Here is a 14,489-nt window from a genome sequence, read left to right as displayed (position 1 = left end):
ACTTTATTTCAGTTTAATTTTGAAATGACAGCTACTAGATCCAAATGACTAAACAAGTAGACAACTGCAGAACATCTTTTAACAACTCAAGTCAGTCTACTGATTATTACCTTCGCTTCGTCTTTCCAGAATAACCCGCCCTGTTGTTGTTGCTTTTCTAGATTGATTTGAGCTGACTCGCCCTACACACGTGCACACACAAACACACATGTACTGCATGCATCTTTGGCTCTTTCGTTTTAATGCCTAGCGGTGCAGAGTGTGTAAACTTCAAATTAACCTTCAAATTAGTGACAAACTGCCTAAATGCATCTACTGTGTATGAAGTATGCTTGAGCTTTTTCTTGCATTTCAATTCAATTTTGTCTGTATAGTGCCAAAAATGAAGCTGTGTGTGCTGTATTAATTGTATTAGCAATAATAATGGCACAGTGATCAGCAGTTAATGGTATTTCTCCTTTAGCATATCAATTGTAATAGATGTAAAAGTGTTGGCTGGACTGTTGGAAGCACAGGCACCTAGTGAAAAGGGTAAAAATAAGAATAATGTAGTAGCAGTGTTGTTGTGTGCGGTGCTGGAGACAGCAGAGAAGAGTAATCGGTTGATCTGTTTATTCCGATTGGCAGTAAACGCAATTTTGGAATATATAGTATCCTACTTTCGCACCGGCACGCGAACGCACCGTCAACTCAGGTTGGAAGTGGGCGCGGCCCAATCGCCACTCACCAGCTGCAGGTGCAGTTGACCGAGCGACAGACTTTGGCGAGCCTTTTGTGTTTCAACATGCCTTATTTTGTGCCTTTGTTGAAAATTGATAATTTGCTTGAATTTTTGCTTGTTTAACAAGTGCCAAAGGGCGGGAGTTCTACTAAAAGTAATATTTAAGATTTTTTATTTTATTTTATTCTTTTTTTTTAATTCGCGTGGAGACTCGACTCACCTGCACGCACGTCCACTAAACAAATATGTCATATTATGATTATTTACCAGTTACGGGAGCTATTTTTTAGGACGCTGGGATAAAAGCGGCTTCATTCGTGGAAGCAGGATGGAAACTCGGCGAAATTTGAACGTTTCGCCGCTGCTGCTCTTCCTCTTTGGTGAGTAGTATATTATGCCTTCAGGCACCTGACAGTCGAGTAGGACTTTCGAAATCTTCTATGTATTCCTATTAAAGCGATTAACGCTACGTTTATTCTTCTAACATTTTTTTGGGAATGGCGCTATTAAGGATAAATGTCTTGTCAATTAAACAAAAAAATAACCGACGGTGCATGTGAACTGGTGAGACAAATGTGGCAGGTGTCGATAGGATTATTGATGAATCGGTTCGCCAGTGCAAACATTTGGTCTGACTGTGACACAATGAGGCGTGGGACACAAACACGGGCAAGTCAAACATTTGTACTTTGAAATGTGACTTTATTTTATCCCCCCTTTTTTAACCAAAGTGGTTACTGATTAATGGAGTATGCTGATTAATGATTACAACGCTGATAAGGGCCACACAGTAGCTCCGCGTGGGAAAAAAACGATTATATGAGAAGTCGGACAAATGCGAGCTCGCTTGAACGCAGCACAGCTTTGTTGCCACACAGGCTTTACCAGTTCTCATCACAAACTTTTGCCTCGCGAACATAATTATTTTGGAAGAATTTGGCATTATTAATGGCCATTTACATAATGATCTGCATTTAAAAAAAAGGAGAAACGCCCAAAATTGAAACTCGTGAGGTTTGATTGACAGAATTTGTTGTTTACATTCCTGCCAAATGTGCAATCTAAATCAGATTTAGGATTTAACTTGACCTAAAGTAGCAAATGGATGGATAGATGGATGGATAGATGGATAGATGGATGGATGGATAATTCAATTTAGAAATAAAGTCCTTTATTAAGGGTGGTGTTTGACTATGGTTATTGGGATGCTTCATTCGCTCTTATATGTTCTGAACTCCTGTTTCCACAACAGTGTTGATTGATCAATTATGCCACTTCACAATAAGCTAAAGCGAAAGAAGGATGTAAATAAAAAAATAAAAAATCCACGCCAGCGCCAACGCGTTTTAACTCCTTGTCGGAGGTAACGACCATGGTGACCCGAGTTGGGCAAGAAGTCAAAGAATGCCACACGGCCGCATTCTGTTCTGCTGCTTTACCTTTTCTTTTCCTCCACACCTGATAAGACAGACTCAGCAGAATGTAACGTGGGCACCCCAATGCATCGTTATCAGTGCATCAAGAAAATCCGCCTCCCCCCCCGAAAAAACATTCTTTTAAAATCTAAATCACTGTCATAAACTATGGGAGACACTAATACTTGTCTTTCTAGTTGGGCTGCCGCCTCATAGCGGCTAACAATTCTGAAAACTCGGAAATGAGCGTGTGGGAAGAACCTTGGGCAGTGAGCCACATCCTGCTTCACCACAAATCGTTATCTGATCACGTGTACATTTCAACAGCAACAAGAGAAGATAAGCGCGACGAAGAAGCGATTCAAATAAAATGAAACTACTCCGTTCTCTGCTTTTTTTTTTTTTTTTTTAAACCGTGGGGCCGTGGGGTACCAGTGCCCATTGTTTATTTATACTTTGAATTTCTGCACCAGTGGTGTCCGCCCGGAGCGTCTTCATCGAGCCCCTCCAGGCTGTCACGTCGCAGCGCTCGCTGGCCGAGAGCGCCACCCGGCTGCCGTGTCGCTACCAGGGCTTGGTGGGCGAGAGGGTGGTGCAGGTGACCTGGTACAAGGAGCTGCGCGACGGCACCAAAGACCAAATCCTCACAGCCCATTTCTCAGACGGACACACGGGTAGGCAAAACTGTTCCAGTGTTATGACTCAGTCGTTTTGGAGTTTTTACTGTTTTCTCGTCAGTCATCAAAACTTTGCTGCCATGCTCTGTCAACACGCAATGGCGGATACTCAATGCTACCAAATGTAAATTTTCACCAAGCCGATGAAATGGCAGGCTCCCTGTGTCCTTTCAGGGATGCTTCATGGAGACTTTTTTGTGGGTCTACTAATGATAGATACTGATGTTTAAATTCATGCTTCTGAGTGAAACTGTCTTTGGGGGATTAAAAAAAAAAAAAAAAATCCAGGCCTAAATGTAAACTGCTTCAAACCCAAATGGCCGACCTCCTGTGTGAATTCAGGCATGGTGTCTTGAGACTTTTTGGTGGGTTTAGCCATGATGCCCACCAAATTTCATGTTGCTCACTGAAACTGTCTTGGCTGAATTACCCCCCCACAAAAAAAAACAAAACTAGGCGATACCCCAACATGTAACCTTTACATGGATGGGGCACCTTGACATTACTATTAAATTTCATGATGCTATAGGAAACTGTCTTTTTAAATCACAAAACCCTGATGTATTGTGGGACATTTTTATTTATCATAATTAAAAAAAATTTTTCCTTCCACCCGTCAGAATTCGGACGCTACACGGGTCGCATGAGGTTCGAGAGCAACAACCCCACCGCCAACTCGGCACTGCTCATCCCCAACACGGAGGAGTCTGACGATGGCACGTACGCCTGCCACATCTCCACGTTCCCCAACGGAAACTTCGAGAGGCGGATCAAGCTCACTGTGTGGGGTACGTTTTTATTTATTTATTTTAAATTTTTTGCTCCATCCATAACGTACGGTGTCACATGTGGAAGCAATGGAGGTAATTTAAAGAGGAAAGTCAAGCCAAACATATTTTTTTCAAGAATATGTTCTCTGCAGGGCCACTAGTTGAAACAAGGCATTATGATAAATATTGCGTTTGTGGAATAAGTGACTATCCACTCGTTTTTAGCCATCTCGGGCGGGCGGCCATTTTGTCACTTATGTGGACTGAAAACGACATCACAACTGCTCAGGTAACGACCAATCACAGCTCACCTGTTTACTGAAGCTGAGCCGTGATTGGTCGTTACCTGAGCAGTTGTGAAGTCATTTTCAGTTGACAGAAGTGACAAAATGGCCGCCCCCTTGAGATGGCTAAAAACGGGTGGATTTTGCTGCTTAACTAATATTGCTGTGTTTCAACTAGTGGGCCTGCCGGGAACATATTCTTGAAAAAAAAAAATCAGTTTTATGTACAGCATTTATCAGTACCTGCGATGGATTTTTTTTTTTTTTTTTTTTTTTTTTTTTTTACCCAGGGACCTCGTCCTTGCCGTCAATCAACGGTAGCCGGTGGTGCCACATTTTGCGTTGCGTTTCTGTTGATTCGGCTTCCGCTGTCTTTTGCGCAATTTTCTCTCCGTACAAGGCACGCAGGGCTGGGTTTGTTGTTCTTGCTAACTTCCTGTATAAGGCAGAGCGCTTTTGTGGTTAGTGTGTGAATCACCATCATGTCGAACCGGTACTGGAGAGTAAGAACGCAAAAATGTGTTTGTCAAAATGATGCAAATTGACTGCGTGACCTTCTTCTTGTCGTCGTGCAGGCACGTGCGCGCATAGACGGTAGCCCACCGGCACCTGCCCTGTTTGCTCTGGATGAGAAAAGTTTGCGTTTTTAGTCTTCATTGGTCAATATTTCACCTGCCAATGCATCCCAAAAGCGCTTTGCAGCATTTGTTTGTTTTCTTCGGAGCCTTGCCCCTGACTCCTCCTCCCCCTTCCATTCACAGTAGCTGTCCAAAATGAACCACGCGACTAAACATAACACCGCGGAAAACATTCCGTGGCTACTGGCTCAATGTCTCGTAAACACACAAAACTTGGGCGTTTCAGTGTTAGTGAAAACGCTAACCTTTTCATTTGAAAAGCACCCTTACTAACAATGACTGCTCTATTTGGAATTGACCAAGTTTCAGTTGATGGAAAAACAGCCCCAACGCATGATGACAGTGAGCACATTGTTTCACTGGAGATGTGCTGCTCTTTTGGCGATGAGGGGTGTTGTGTTTGCGCCCCAACCTGCCTTTTAGAACTGTGGCCGAAACGTTCATACGGAGCCATACGGAGAAGACCGCAGGTTGTCGTCACGAGTGCTCTGCCAGATTTTTTTTGCGAGGCCTTTCAATGTTGCTGCCAGCTTCGATGCGGCTTCCCTGGCCAGTTGTCGTCTTGCGTGTCAGGAAAAGCCTACTTAAACATCGGAATTTATCGAGGGTTCACCAGAGGCACTTGAAATGGTAGCAGGATGATTTTTCATTTCTCCGCCGCCCAATTGAGTTGTTGTGGAAGAATCTTGGTAGCCTTTTTTTTTTTTTAGTTTATTTTTTTAATATCACAAAAATGCCATTCAAACAGGCATGTGTCGACTTTTTCTAACCACTGTAGCTTCCTTTCACCTCCTCTGTAAATCATTTGATTATTGACTGAGTTAAATATATCCTCCTTTTTTTTATAACTTTATAAATCATTTCGGATTTTTTTTGTGGGGGTTCGGGGGTCTTGTTCACCTACCCCCCAAAATGTCTGTCCACATTCCTGTCATTGTGCATCCATCAGGTATGTTTAACATGCTATTTTTTGTTGTTGTTGTTGTTGTTGTTGTTGTTAGAGAAACCCAAGGAAGACTTGAGTGATACTCAAAGAAAGGTGGATTTGTTGTTCATGTTGTTGTTGTTACGGCCTTGACAGAGGAAACAAAGCAACACAAACACGGCAAAACATTGACTAAGCCGTAGTAATTAGCCACTTAGCCAGGCACAATTAGTTGTAGTTCCATTACAGCATAAACATGATGTTGCAATAGCAGCCTAACTATTGCCTGTATTAAACTCAACAAGGGACCCATCAACACGCACGTCTCCAAATAGTTGCATGTACTACTATTTATATCAAAATTCAATGAATTATGTCAGAAATTTCTATCTTGGAAAAAGGGCTAAATTGGTGGTGCTAAAATGCTATGCAAAATGTTTTTTTTTTTTTTTTTTACACAATTTATATATTCAATTGTATAATTAACTAATATACACATATACATTTATTAAAACATTTCTTTTATTTTGGTAAATTTCTATTTTTAAAATGTTACATTTTATTTGTGGTTTTTAGTAAAAAAAAAATTTTGATTCCTTTTTCTTTGCGTCGTTTTGTGCTTAAAATGTGACATTTAGTCTTTCATTTTTTTTCAGTTTTTGTTTTAATTTTTTGTAAATTAGTAGTAGAAATGAAATATTCACATTTCCTCCTGTACCCTTAATACATAACCAAACGTAGCCATTCGCGAAAGCCACACGCAATCTGACGTCCGTTTGCGTCCAATGCAGTGCTTCCCATCGCCTCGCTGGAGCCGGTGGTGCTGGTGGAGGGCCAGTCGTTCCGTGTGGCCGCTACGTGTCGCGCCGTGGGCCGCCCGCTGCCCACCCTCTCTTGGGACACCCCCGTGCCGGGTCAGACGCAGAACCGCACCAAGGAGGGGGGCTCGGTCTCCAGCTACTACTCGCTGCACCCGCTGCGCAGCATGAATGGCAAACGACTGGACTGCCTGGTGCGCCACCCGGGCCTGGAGAACCCGCGGAGGATCACCAACCAGCTGGTGGTGCACTGTAAGTACATCGGGGGTGCTTAGTCACTGTAAATAAATAGTAAATAAATTCCTGGGATTGAATGTCAGGACTGTGAAAAGACATAAATATGTCTCTGGAAGCGAATGAGCATCATAGCGATCCCAAGTAAATACGCCCCCTGGTGGCTTTGGTCAGCATGGGAGCAATCCGTGTGAATGCGTGCACAGCAGGACGTCGGTTTCTTGAACGTTGAGAAAAGTCGCAGCAAGCAAGTGGAAAAATGTTGGGGAAAAATATTTTCACACATGATTTTCTTTCATCAGCTTGCTGGTTGGTTACAAAATGGCTCATTTGTTGTCTGATCGCTTGTTGCTCGGTAGAATTCTCGGTTAAAATCCTTTGCTCTTTATTTCCGATGCCGTCTAAAGCATTAATGTTCCTCACAGAGCACAATAACGAGTGTAACATTTATTACTAAGATTAATTATGAATAGTTCAAATTAGTAAACCAATTAGTAGGCGCAGTAAGCTCTGACTGGTCTAGCAGGCTTGCATGATCACTTGTTGCTAGGCGGAATTCGCAGACAATATCCTTTTTGCGGCTCATCCCCATTTTTGTCCAACGGTTTTGCTCATTTTCACCTTTTTAAAGGCACACTTCAATACGCACAGGATTTTCTATACTTTTGCCGCTTGCACATTGCTCTTTTTTTGTATTCAAATAAGTTTAAGATGTGTATTAAAAAAATTACACGGTTGCTTTATAGTGCAGATTTTCACCGATTACGGTTTAGTCTGGAGCATATTCCTCGCAATAAATGGGGGGGGGGGGGGGGGGTTCACTAATTGTCCATTGTGTCCAATTGTCACTGAAAGTCTACATTCAACAGGACAGTGTGTTGCCACATTTATTTGTGCTGGCTTTTATTGTTTTTGTGTGCGTGTCTACGTCAGATCCCCCGGACGCCACCATCTCCGCCACGACGGACAACTGGTTTGCAGGTCTGGACCAGGCGGCGCTCACCTGTCATGCCACCGGCTTCCCCGTGCCCCAAAACATCACTTGGACATGGTGGGACATGCGCGCACACACACACACACACACAACGTAGTAACACAGACTTAATACGAATGTCATAATCCTCGGATAACACGCAACGGCAGTTAGGAAAAGACAAACGAGACTTTTTTTTTTTTTTTCTTTCTCACACAAGCAGGAGACAATCGCTAAGCGCTTAATCTTTGCTTAGCTCTTTAACGAGCACTGTCAACATGCTAAAACACACATTAGACACACACTGGTGTCACGCTGTACTTAAATAATACAGGGCGGGCCACAAGTTTCCATACATAGGAGAATGTATGGTTTTTTTTCTCTCTTTTTTTTTTTTTTTTTTTTTTCCCTTTCAGACACCCTTAAAGCGGACCTAAACGCAAACATATTTTTTCAAGAATATGTTTTATGCAGGCCCACTAGTTGAAACATGGCAATATGATAAATATGAAGTATGCTTTAAGCAGCAAAATCCACACTTTTTTTTTTTTTTAGCCATCTCCGGAGGCGGCCATTTTGTCACTTCGGTCGACTGAAAATGACATCACAGTTGCTCAGGGTTCAGCTAAGGCCCAATCACGGCTCACCTGTTTTCTGAAGCTGAGCCATGATTGGTCGTTATCTGAGCCCTGGGCAGTTGTGATGTCATTTTCAGTCGACGGAGGGGACAAAATGGCCGCCCCCTGAGCTAGCTAAACATAGGTGGATTTTGTTGCTTAACTCATATTTCCTTATTCATCATGTTGCCTTGTTAGAACATGGCAAAAAGATATGTTTTGGTTGACTTCCGCTTTAAGTGTCATCGATATCTAAACCCTTTGTATGGAAAATGATGGCCCACCCTATAGATATTATAGGCATACTTTAGTGTGAATAGCGAGTAGGGAAATGCGTCAATAAAGTAAACATGATTAAATAATACATAAACAGAAGACTATGCTGCATGTTAACAAAAGCAGCACGAGTGTTGAGCAGCATTGTGTGAAGCAAAATGATCCATGTAGCTATATGTGAATATAGTGATATGAACTAAAGGCTTTCCTCCACCTGTCTGTCATTATTTCCAGCAGGTTAGGGTAGATTCAGCCACATGAAATGTGAGCTGGCTCCATTTTGGGCTTGGGTGGGGATGCTGGCAAGGCGGGGGACTATTAATTGATACGTGCGCTGAAACTGGGGACAACCTGATCCGAGCCTCTCCTTTGTCTCTCCTTTCATCGCACCAAGCAGACATTTACAAGGAATCGGCTGAGGTTTTAGGGTTTAGGTTGCTGCACGTTGGCGGTTACACTCGAACCAAACAATACGCGCATATTAACCCGTGAAAAAAATGGGATTTAGTTGCTAAAATCATAGTAATAATGAATGACCAAATAATGATTGGCAGAATAATAACGACCATAGTTTGAGTGACAGCAATGAGGAGAAGCAGAATAGACGAAGGAATAACGTGACTGTTGCGACCACCCAGGATGGCGACACTTAAACGGAAAGCTTCGACAAATGAAATAAGAGTAAAGCATGGCGACTGACTTGCATTGTGGCCTCATGTACGGCGTGCGCAGGAGGGGCGGGGCCCTGCCGGACGGAGTCACGGCGTCGGGAGCGCGTGTGACGTTTGGCCGAGGCCTCCGTCTGGATGACAGTGGCCTGTACCAGTGCGCCGTCAGCAATGGCGTGGGCGTGGCCAAGGCCGACTTCTCCATGACTGTGACTGGTGGGTGTTTTTGCTTTATTTATTTATTTATTTTTTTTAAATGTTCTAACTTAATGAGGATAAGCAGTTCAGAGAATTACTGTAACTATACTCAACAGCATTAGGCTTTGGCTTGTCTGCTGTTGTTGAAGCTCTGTTTCAGAAAGGTTGCCTAAATGTTTTATTTTTTTCATATTTGTACAATTATATGCCTGTGAATGTGTTTACTGTGTAGCAGTAAACAATATCTGTTGTCAGATATTCTGCCATTGTGAGACACGATTGTTTGTATTTACAATCTTTAAATGCCAAATTATTTTGAAAAATAGTATTAAAAGAACGGTTTTATTACATTTTTATTTAAATGTATTAATTTGCTTTTTTTTTTTCTTTTAGAAAATTACTTATTACTTTGTGATTGCTTTTTTTTTTTCTTCCATTTTATTCCATGACGTATTACATAGTGATTGGGTTTGTAAAATAAATGTAAAAATTCTTTATACATTATTAATTTTTAAAATATGAATTTCAAATGTATTTTGAATACGACTTTGATTTTGTCTGGAGAATTTTAATTTTATGAATTGTATTTTTGATTTGATTTTATCACATTACTTAACTATATAGTCATTGGGTTTATGAAATGTACTACTTAAAATATGTCAAAGTAAATTTTTTTGTACAAATGTAATTGTATTTTGTTAGATTTATTGAATTGTTTTTTTACCTAGTGATGATTTAATAGTAATTATATAAAAATAATTAACATTTTATTTATTAAAATGGATGATTTGAAGACTTATTATATTAAGATAGTTTAACAAAATTTGTCTGACTTTAAAATGAATCCTGAGTCCTTACGAAAATATGAGGACATCTTTAGTAGGATCAAAATTAAAAATAGGAATAGTTACAGTGATCACGAGAGCGTGCGGGTGTACCTAATGGAGTGCCCACCACGGAAGCGTGCGTCGTTCCCACATGAACGAGTCACCATGTGTGTTAGCGTCTTTCCTTGCAGAGAAATCTCAGCGTAAGGAGATGTGGGCGTCCGACTCGTCCACCCTCATCATCATCATCGGCGCCTCGGCCGCCGCCGCCGTCCTGCTCATGGCCGTCGTGGTCCTGCTGCTCGTGCGCCACCACCGGCGCCGCAACAAAAAGCTGGAGAGGCAGCTCAGAGTCAAAACGTGAGCCGCGCGGGAAGTCGAAAGTCGAGAAACGCGTCGAGCATTTTTGACGTCAACTGTTGCTGCTGTCGTTTCTTCCTAGGGAGGAAGTCAACAATTTGTCCCGGCAGGCTTCCTTTAGGAGGCTCAACTCGATCGGCTCGGATCCACGAGCACAGGTACTCACGTGCACATGTGGGGGGCGCTATTTGCGTCTGGCGATATGTCCGCTGCATGCACCGCATACTCAACTCTGCGACGTGAATCGTCAATACCGTCCTTATAACTTGAACAAGCGGTTTGATAATCATTCATCTCAAGGATTTTTTTTTTTTTTAATACTTGTTTGCTTTATTTTTCTTAGGTCAATTATTATATTTAATTTTTTCTGCTTTCTTATTTTTATTTCAATTTTAATGTTTATTTTCAATTTAAGGTATCTTTTTAATTCTTATTGCATTTACTTTGAGTTACTTTCCGTTTAAAATGTTAAAAAAATATGTACCTTTTTATTTCAATTTCACACCCCCATTTTACCTTACTCTTTAGTATTTTTAATTCTAATATTTAATGTATTTACATTTTTTGTTAGAATTTTAATGTTTTTCAATTTAAATGTTATTTTAAACTCAGATTTCATTTACATTTTATTTTTCAATTTAAATTATTCAAAAAGTTAGTTATCTTTATATTTGTATTTCAATCATTCCTTCAAGTGTTTTGCTAATCCATGCCATTATTTCTTCCTAGTCTGAAGACTACGCTTTGCTTAGATCAGACAGTCACATGAAAAACAGCCAAGTGTCTCTGGTGAGTCTCCCCCACTTTCCACCCCCCTCCATTTTGACTAATAATAATAATAATAATTTCTCTGCCCATTATGTCCTCTGCCCCGCAGGAGCGACCAATCCTCAGAGGGAGCCAGTCCACTCTGGGTGGCAGGTGGGTGCCCCTGGAGAGTATGGAAACGGAGGGGTCGGGCCGCCCCGGCGTCTGGCACGACGAAAGTGACAACGCCAGGGTGGCGGTGACCAACTTGGAGAGGGACGACCCCAGGAGGCGGGCCAACTCCTACTTGAAGAGCAGCAACATGTCGCTGGTACTGGTCAGCATCTGTCGAAAAACATTCTCACTTGAATAGAACTTATTTTAGATTTTTAGTAATATTAGATTTTTTGTTTTTCACCATTTTCATTTTATATGTAACATCAATTGGATTGATATAGAATTAAAATAAAAAGTCAAATATTATTTTTAGATTATATTTAAATGTTTATTTCCTTTCTTTTTTCTCCTTTTTTATATTCATGTAGTATAGTATTGAATTTTACCAATCTTCTACTGGATTTAAATAAGACGGAAGTTCAGTTTGATTTTATTAAAAAAAAAAAATTTTAATTCACATATATTAAGTGTTTTTTTCCATACATTTTTTTGTATTTAATTTAACAAACTGTCTTCTGGGTTTAAATAGGAATAAAGTGCAGTTTAATATAAAAATAAAAAAAAATCAATCTTACTGCCACTTGATTTACATTGAATTAAAGTTTAGTTAGATTAATACAAAAGAAAACTACCACAATGTCCTGCAACTTGTAATAATTGAAAATTAATGTAAAAATGTTTAGAATGGGTAATGCTTTTTAAAATGATTTTTTTCTGTTTTTGTATTGAATTTTCTATTTAAATATTCATAATACTGTATATATCCATCTATTAAATGTTGTGTGTATACTTGCAGGATTCTGGTCTTCCATCATCGCGGCTTCCTTCGAAAGTTCAGTCAGACGACACTGTGGGGCCGAGAGACCCGTCGGACGTCTGTGAGATCTCCGTGCCCCCGCCGGAAGAGAAATGGTGTCCGCCAGCCCCGCCGGCACCCCCGGCCGGCAGGCCGGATGTCGAGGAGGACTGCAGCGAATCGTACCAACTGTCCCAAGCGCTCACCAATCACTTCTACTACAGCAATGGCGTCCTCCGGCCACGGGCCCACGCCAACGCCATCTTGTTGCACCCCCACGGTCAGCTCATTTAGGGCCATACTCTCCCGTGTGCGCGAGTCATAAAAAGTGCGGAGCTGCGCCCATTCTGCGGTCAAGTTAAACCTACCATATACACACTCTGGTTGGAAGCACTTTTGCTCCTCCACACTCCAGGGGCTGTTGCAAGTCTAGCGCCCCGTGATGGTCAAACGTCATATTGCACATTTTGATTCAGTTAAAATGGTGACGGCGTGGCGCCAGCTGACTCGTGTTGACGGTGGGAATATACGCTCACCCGTGCGCTCACTGGCCGCCTAACAACCGTAATGTGTCCCTACCACATTATACCAGCGGCAGAACATCAAAATACAGTATTACTACAGCTGCAGCATGGCGAGTTCGATTGTGAATCATTTGTTTGTGTTTGATCTATGACGGTCGTAAAATGACCTTTTGTCTCTCCAGTGGTCTGTGGCGCAACCTAGTTGCCGGGCACCGCTGATAAACAACGGCCTGCGCACCAGCTTTTCTATTATGGACTTCCAAACGTGTAGTCATAACCACAGCGTTCTGATTAAATGACTTTTCGGGAAATAGTTCCAACAGGATTAAAAAAAAACAAAAAAAACCACACACATGCGCCTTCTAAGTAGCGTTAGCCGAACATACTGTCATATAGACACATATGTCCACGATGGAAGTTAATTACAGACTTGGTGTGTTCTCCACATGGATTTCGATGGCATTCACATGTCGTCATTTACAGCTGTCATTTACCTTCAAAGTACGCAAGCTAAGCACGTCAAAAAATAACTTGCACGCGAGCGGGAGAATATGGCCCATCGAGCCAAGACAATTATGTACCCTATTTTATACACAACCAGTGACGGCGGGATATTTCCAAAGATCCAAGAACCAGGGGGATTGCTGCATCAGAGCCATTACAGAAGATGCACCACAGGAACTGGGAACTATTGGAGGACAAAAAAAAAAAAAAAGAGCCTGCCGAGTGGGGTCTTTGGAACCTTTTGAAAATTCCTGTAACAGAAGAGCCACCTTTTCCACTGAGCTTTTGGAGGACCATTATGAGCTGTTGTGTAATTTTAGTTCCAGGGTAATTGATCAGCCCCAAAACAGGGCAGGAACATTAGCCTGGAATGAACTTTTGGAGGACCGCTGCAAGCTACTCAGTCGTTCCAGGGTCGTTTATAAGGACAGAGCAAGGGCCTTGTTAAGTGTGGTCGTACTTTTGAGAGGTCCAGGAACCTTTGGAAAATTGACATGGTAGAGGACCGGCCACTGGGAGAACCAGGAACTTTTGGAGGATCTTTGTGCATTGCAGAACCTCGTGCCCATGTTTAGTTTCGCAAAAAAAAGATGGGGGTAGGCCCTTTGAGGAAGATACTACTACCAAGAACTACAGCTTCCTAGAACTTGGTGTGATATACAATATAGTTGTGGTACAGTGACAATTGCTTTCAACACAACAGGAAGAGAAAATTGAATGAGGGTGGTTCAACTTAGAAGTGTTTGGCGAATTTCCACGACATGTATCAAAAGCTTCCATTTTTGTATTATTAATAGCTGAACCCGGATAGTTCCACTTTTACCGTTTACACCAGAAACAATCAGGATCAACACTGTTTTTGAGCTACATGTATTATGTGCGGATGGGAGGAGGGTACAAATGCACACAGGGCCAAACCGGATTTCTTGCAGTGTTGACAGTCGTGAAAGTGAAAGTATGTGTTACACTATTAATTGTTGCGTTCAATGACAATTTGAACCGTTTACTTGTGAATGTTTATTCATGGAAGCACAGCATCAATTTAAAATCATTCTTGTATTGTCAAATTCTGTATGTAGATAAAACATCTTTTGATGGAACTTTTTTTTAGAAATGCTAAGGAACTTGGTTTCAAACTTTGCTCAGCTAACCACTCGGTTTTAAAGTGGAGGTTAACCCCCAAAATTATTTAGAATATGTTTTCTATGCAGGCCCACTAGTTGAAACATGGCATTCTGATGAATAATGCATTTGTGAAATGGGATAAGCAGCAAAATCCACCCGTTTTTAGCCATCTCAGAGGGCGGCCATTTTGTCACTTGTCGAGTGAAAATGACATC

At 41.5% G+C, this 14,489-nt stretch overlaps 1 protein-coding gene across 3 annotated transcripts; it reads left to right on the top strand.

Moving 5' to 3' along the window:
* The first annotated feature begins 698 nt into the window (after positions 1 to 698).
* Positions 699 to 14,249, top strand: nectin4b (nectin cell adhesion molecule 4b). 3 transcript variants are annotated; one of them, XM_086043385.1, is made up of 11 exons: positions 699 to 1,101; positions 2,610 to 2,810; positions 3,434 to 3,601; positions 6,222 to 6,500; positions 7,416 to 7,533; positions 9,081 to 9,232; positions 10,233 to 10,401; positions 10,484 to 10,559; positions 11,131 to 11,190; positions 11,279 to 11,485; positions 12,122 to 14,249. In XM_086043385.1, the coding sequence occupies exons 1-11, from the start codon at positions 1,050 to 1,052 to the stop codon at positions 12,413 to 12,415; spliced, it is 1,776 nt and encodes a 591-aa protein (XP_085899511.1). In that variant the 5' UTR covers positions 699 to 1,049; the 3' UTR covers positions 12,416 to 14,249. The 3 variants fall into 3 exon arrangements, with proteins under 3 accessions (XP_085899511.1, XP_085899509.1, XP_085899510.1); XM_086043383.1 differs by having other exon boundaries at positions 10,218 to 10,401; XM_086043384.1 differs by having other exon boundaries at positions 701 to 1,101; positions 10,218 to 10,401; positions 11,279 to 11,479.
* Positions 14,250 to 14,489: the final 240 nt, after the last annotated feature.

This window comes from Filicampus tigris, chromosome 10, assembly GCF_054856515.1.
Source record: "Filicampus tigris isolate MCC_2025a chromosome 10, RoL_Ftig_1.0, whole genome shotgun sequence".
Classification (NCBI taxonomy): domain Eukaryota; kingdom Metazoa; phylum Chordata; class Actinopteri; order Syngnathiformes; family Syngnathidae; genus Filicampus; species Filicampus tigris.
This window is presented reverse-complemented; position numbering and strand designations above follow the sequence as displayed.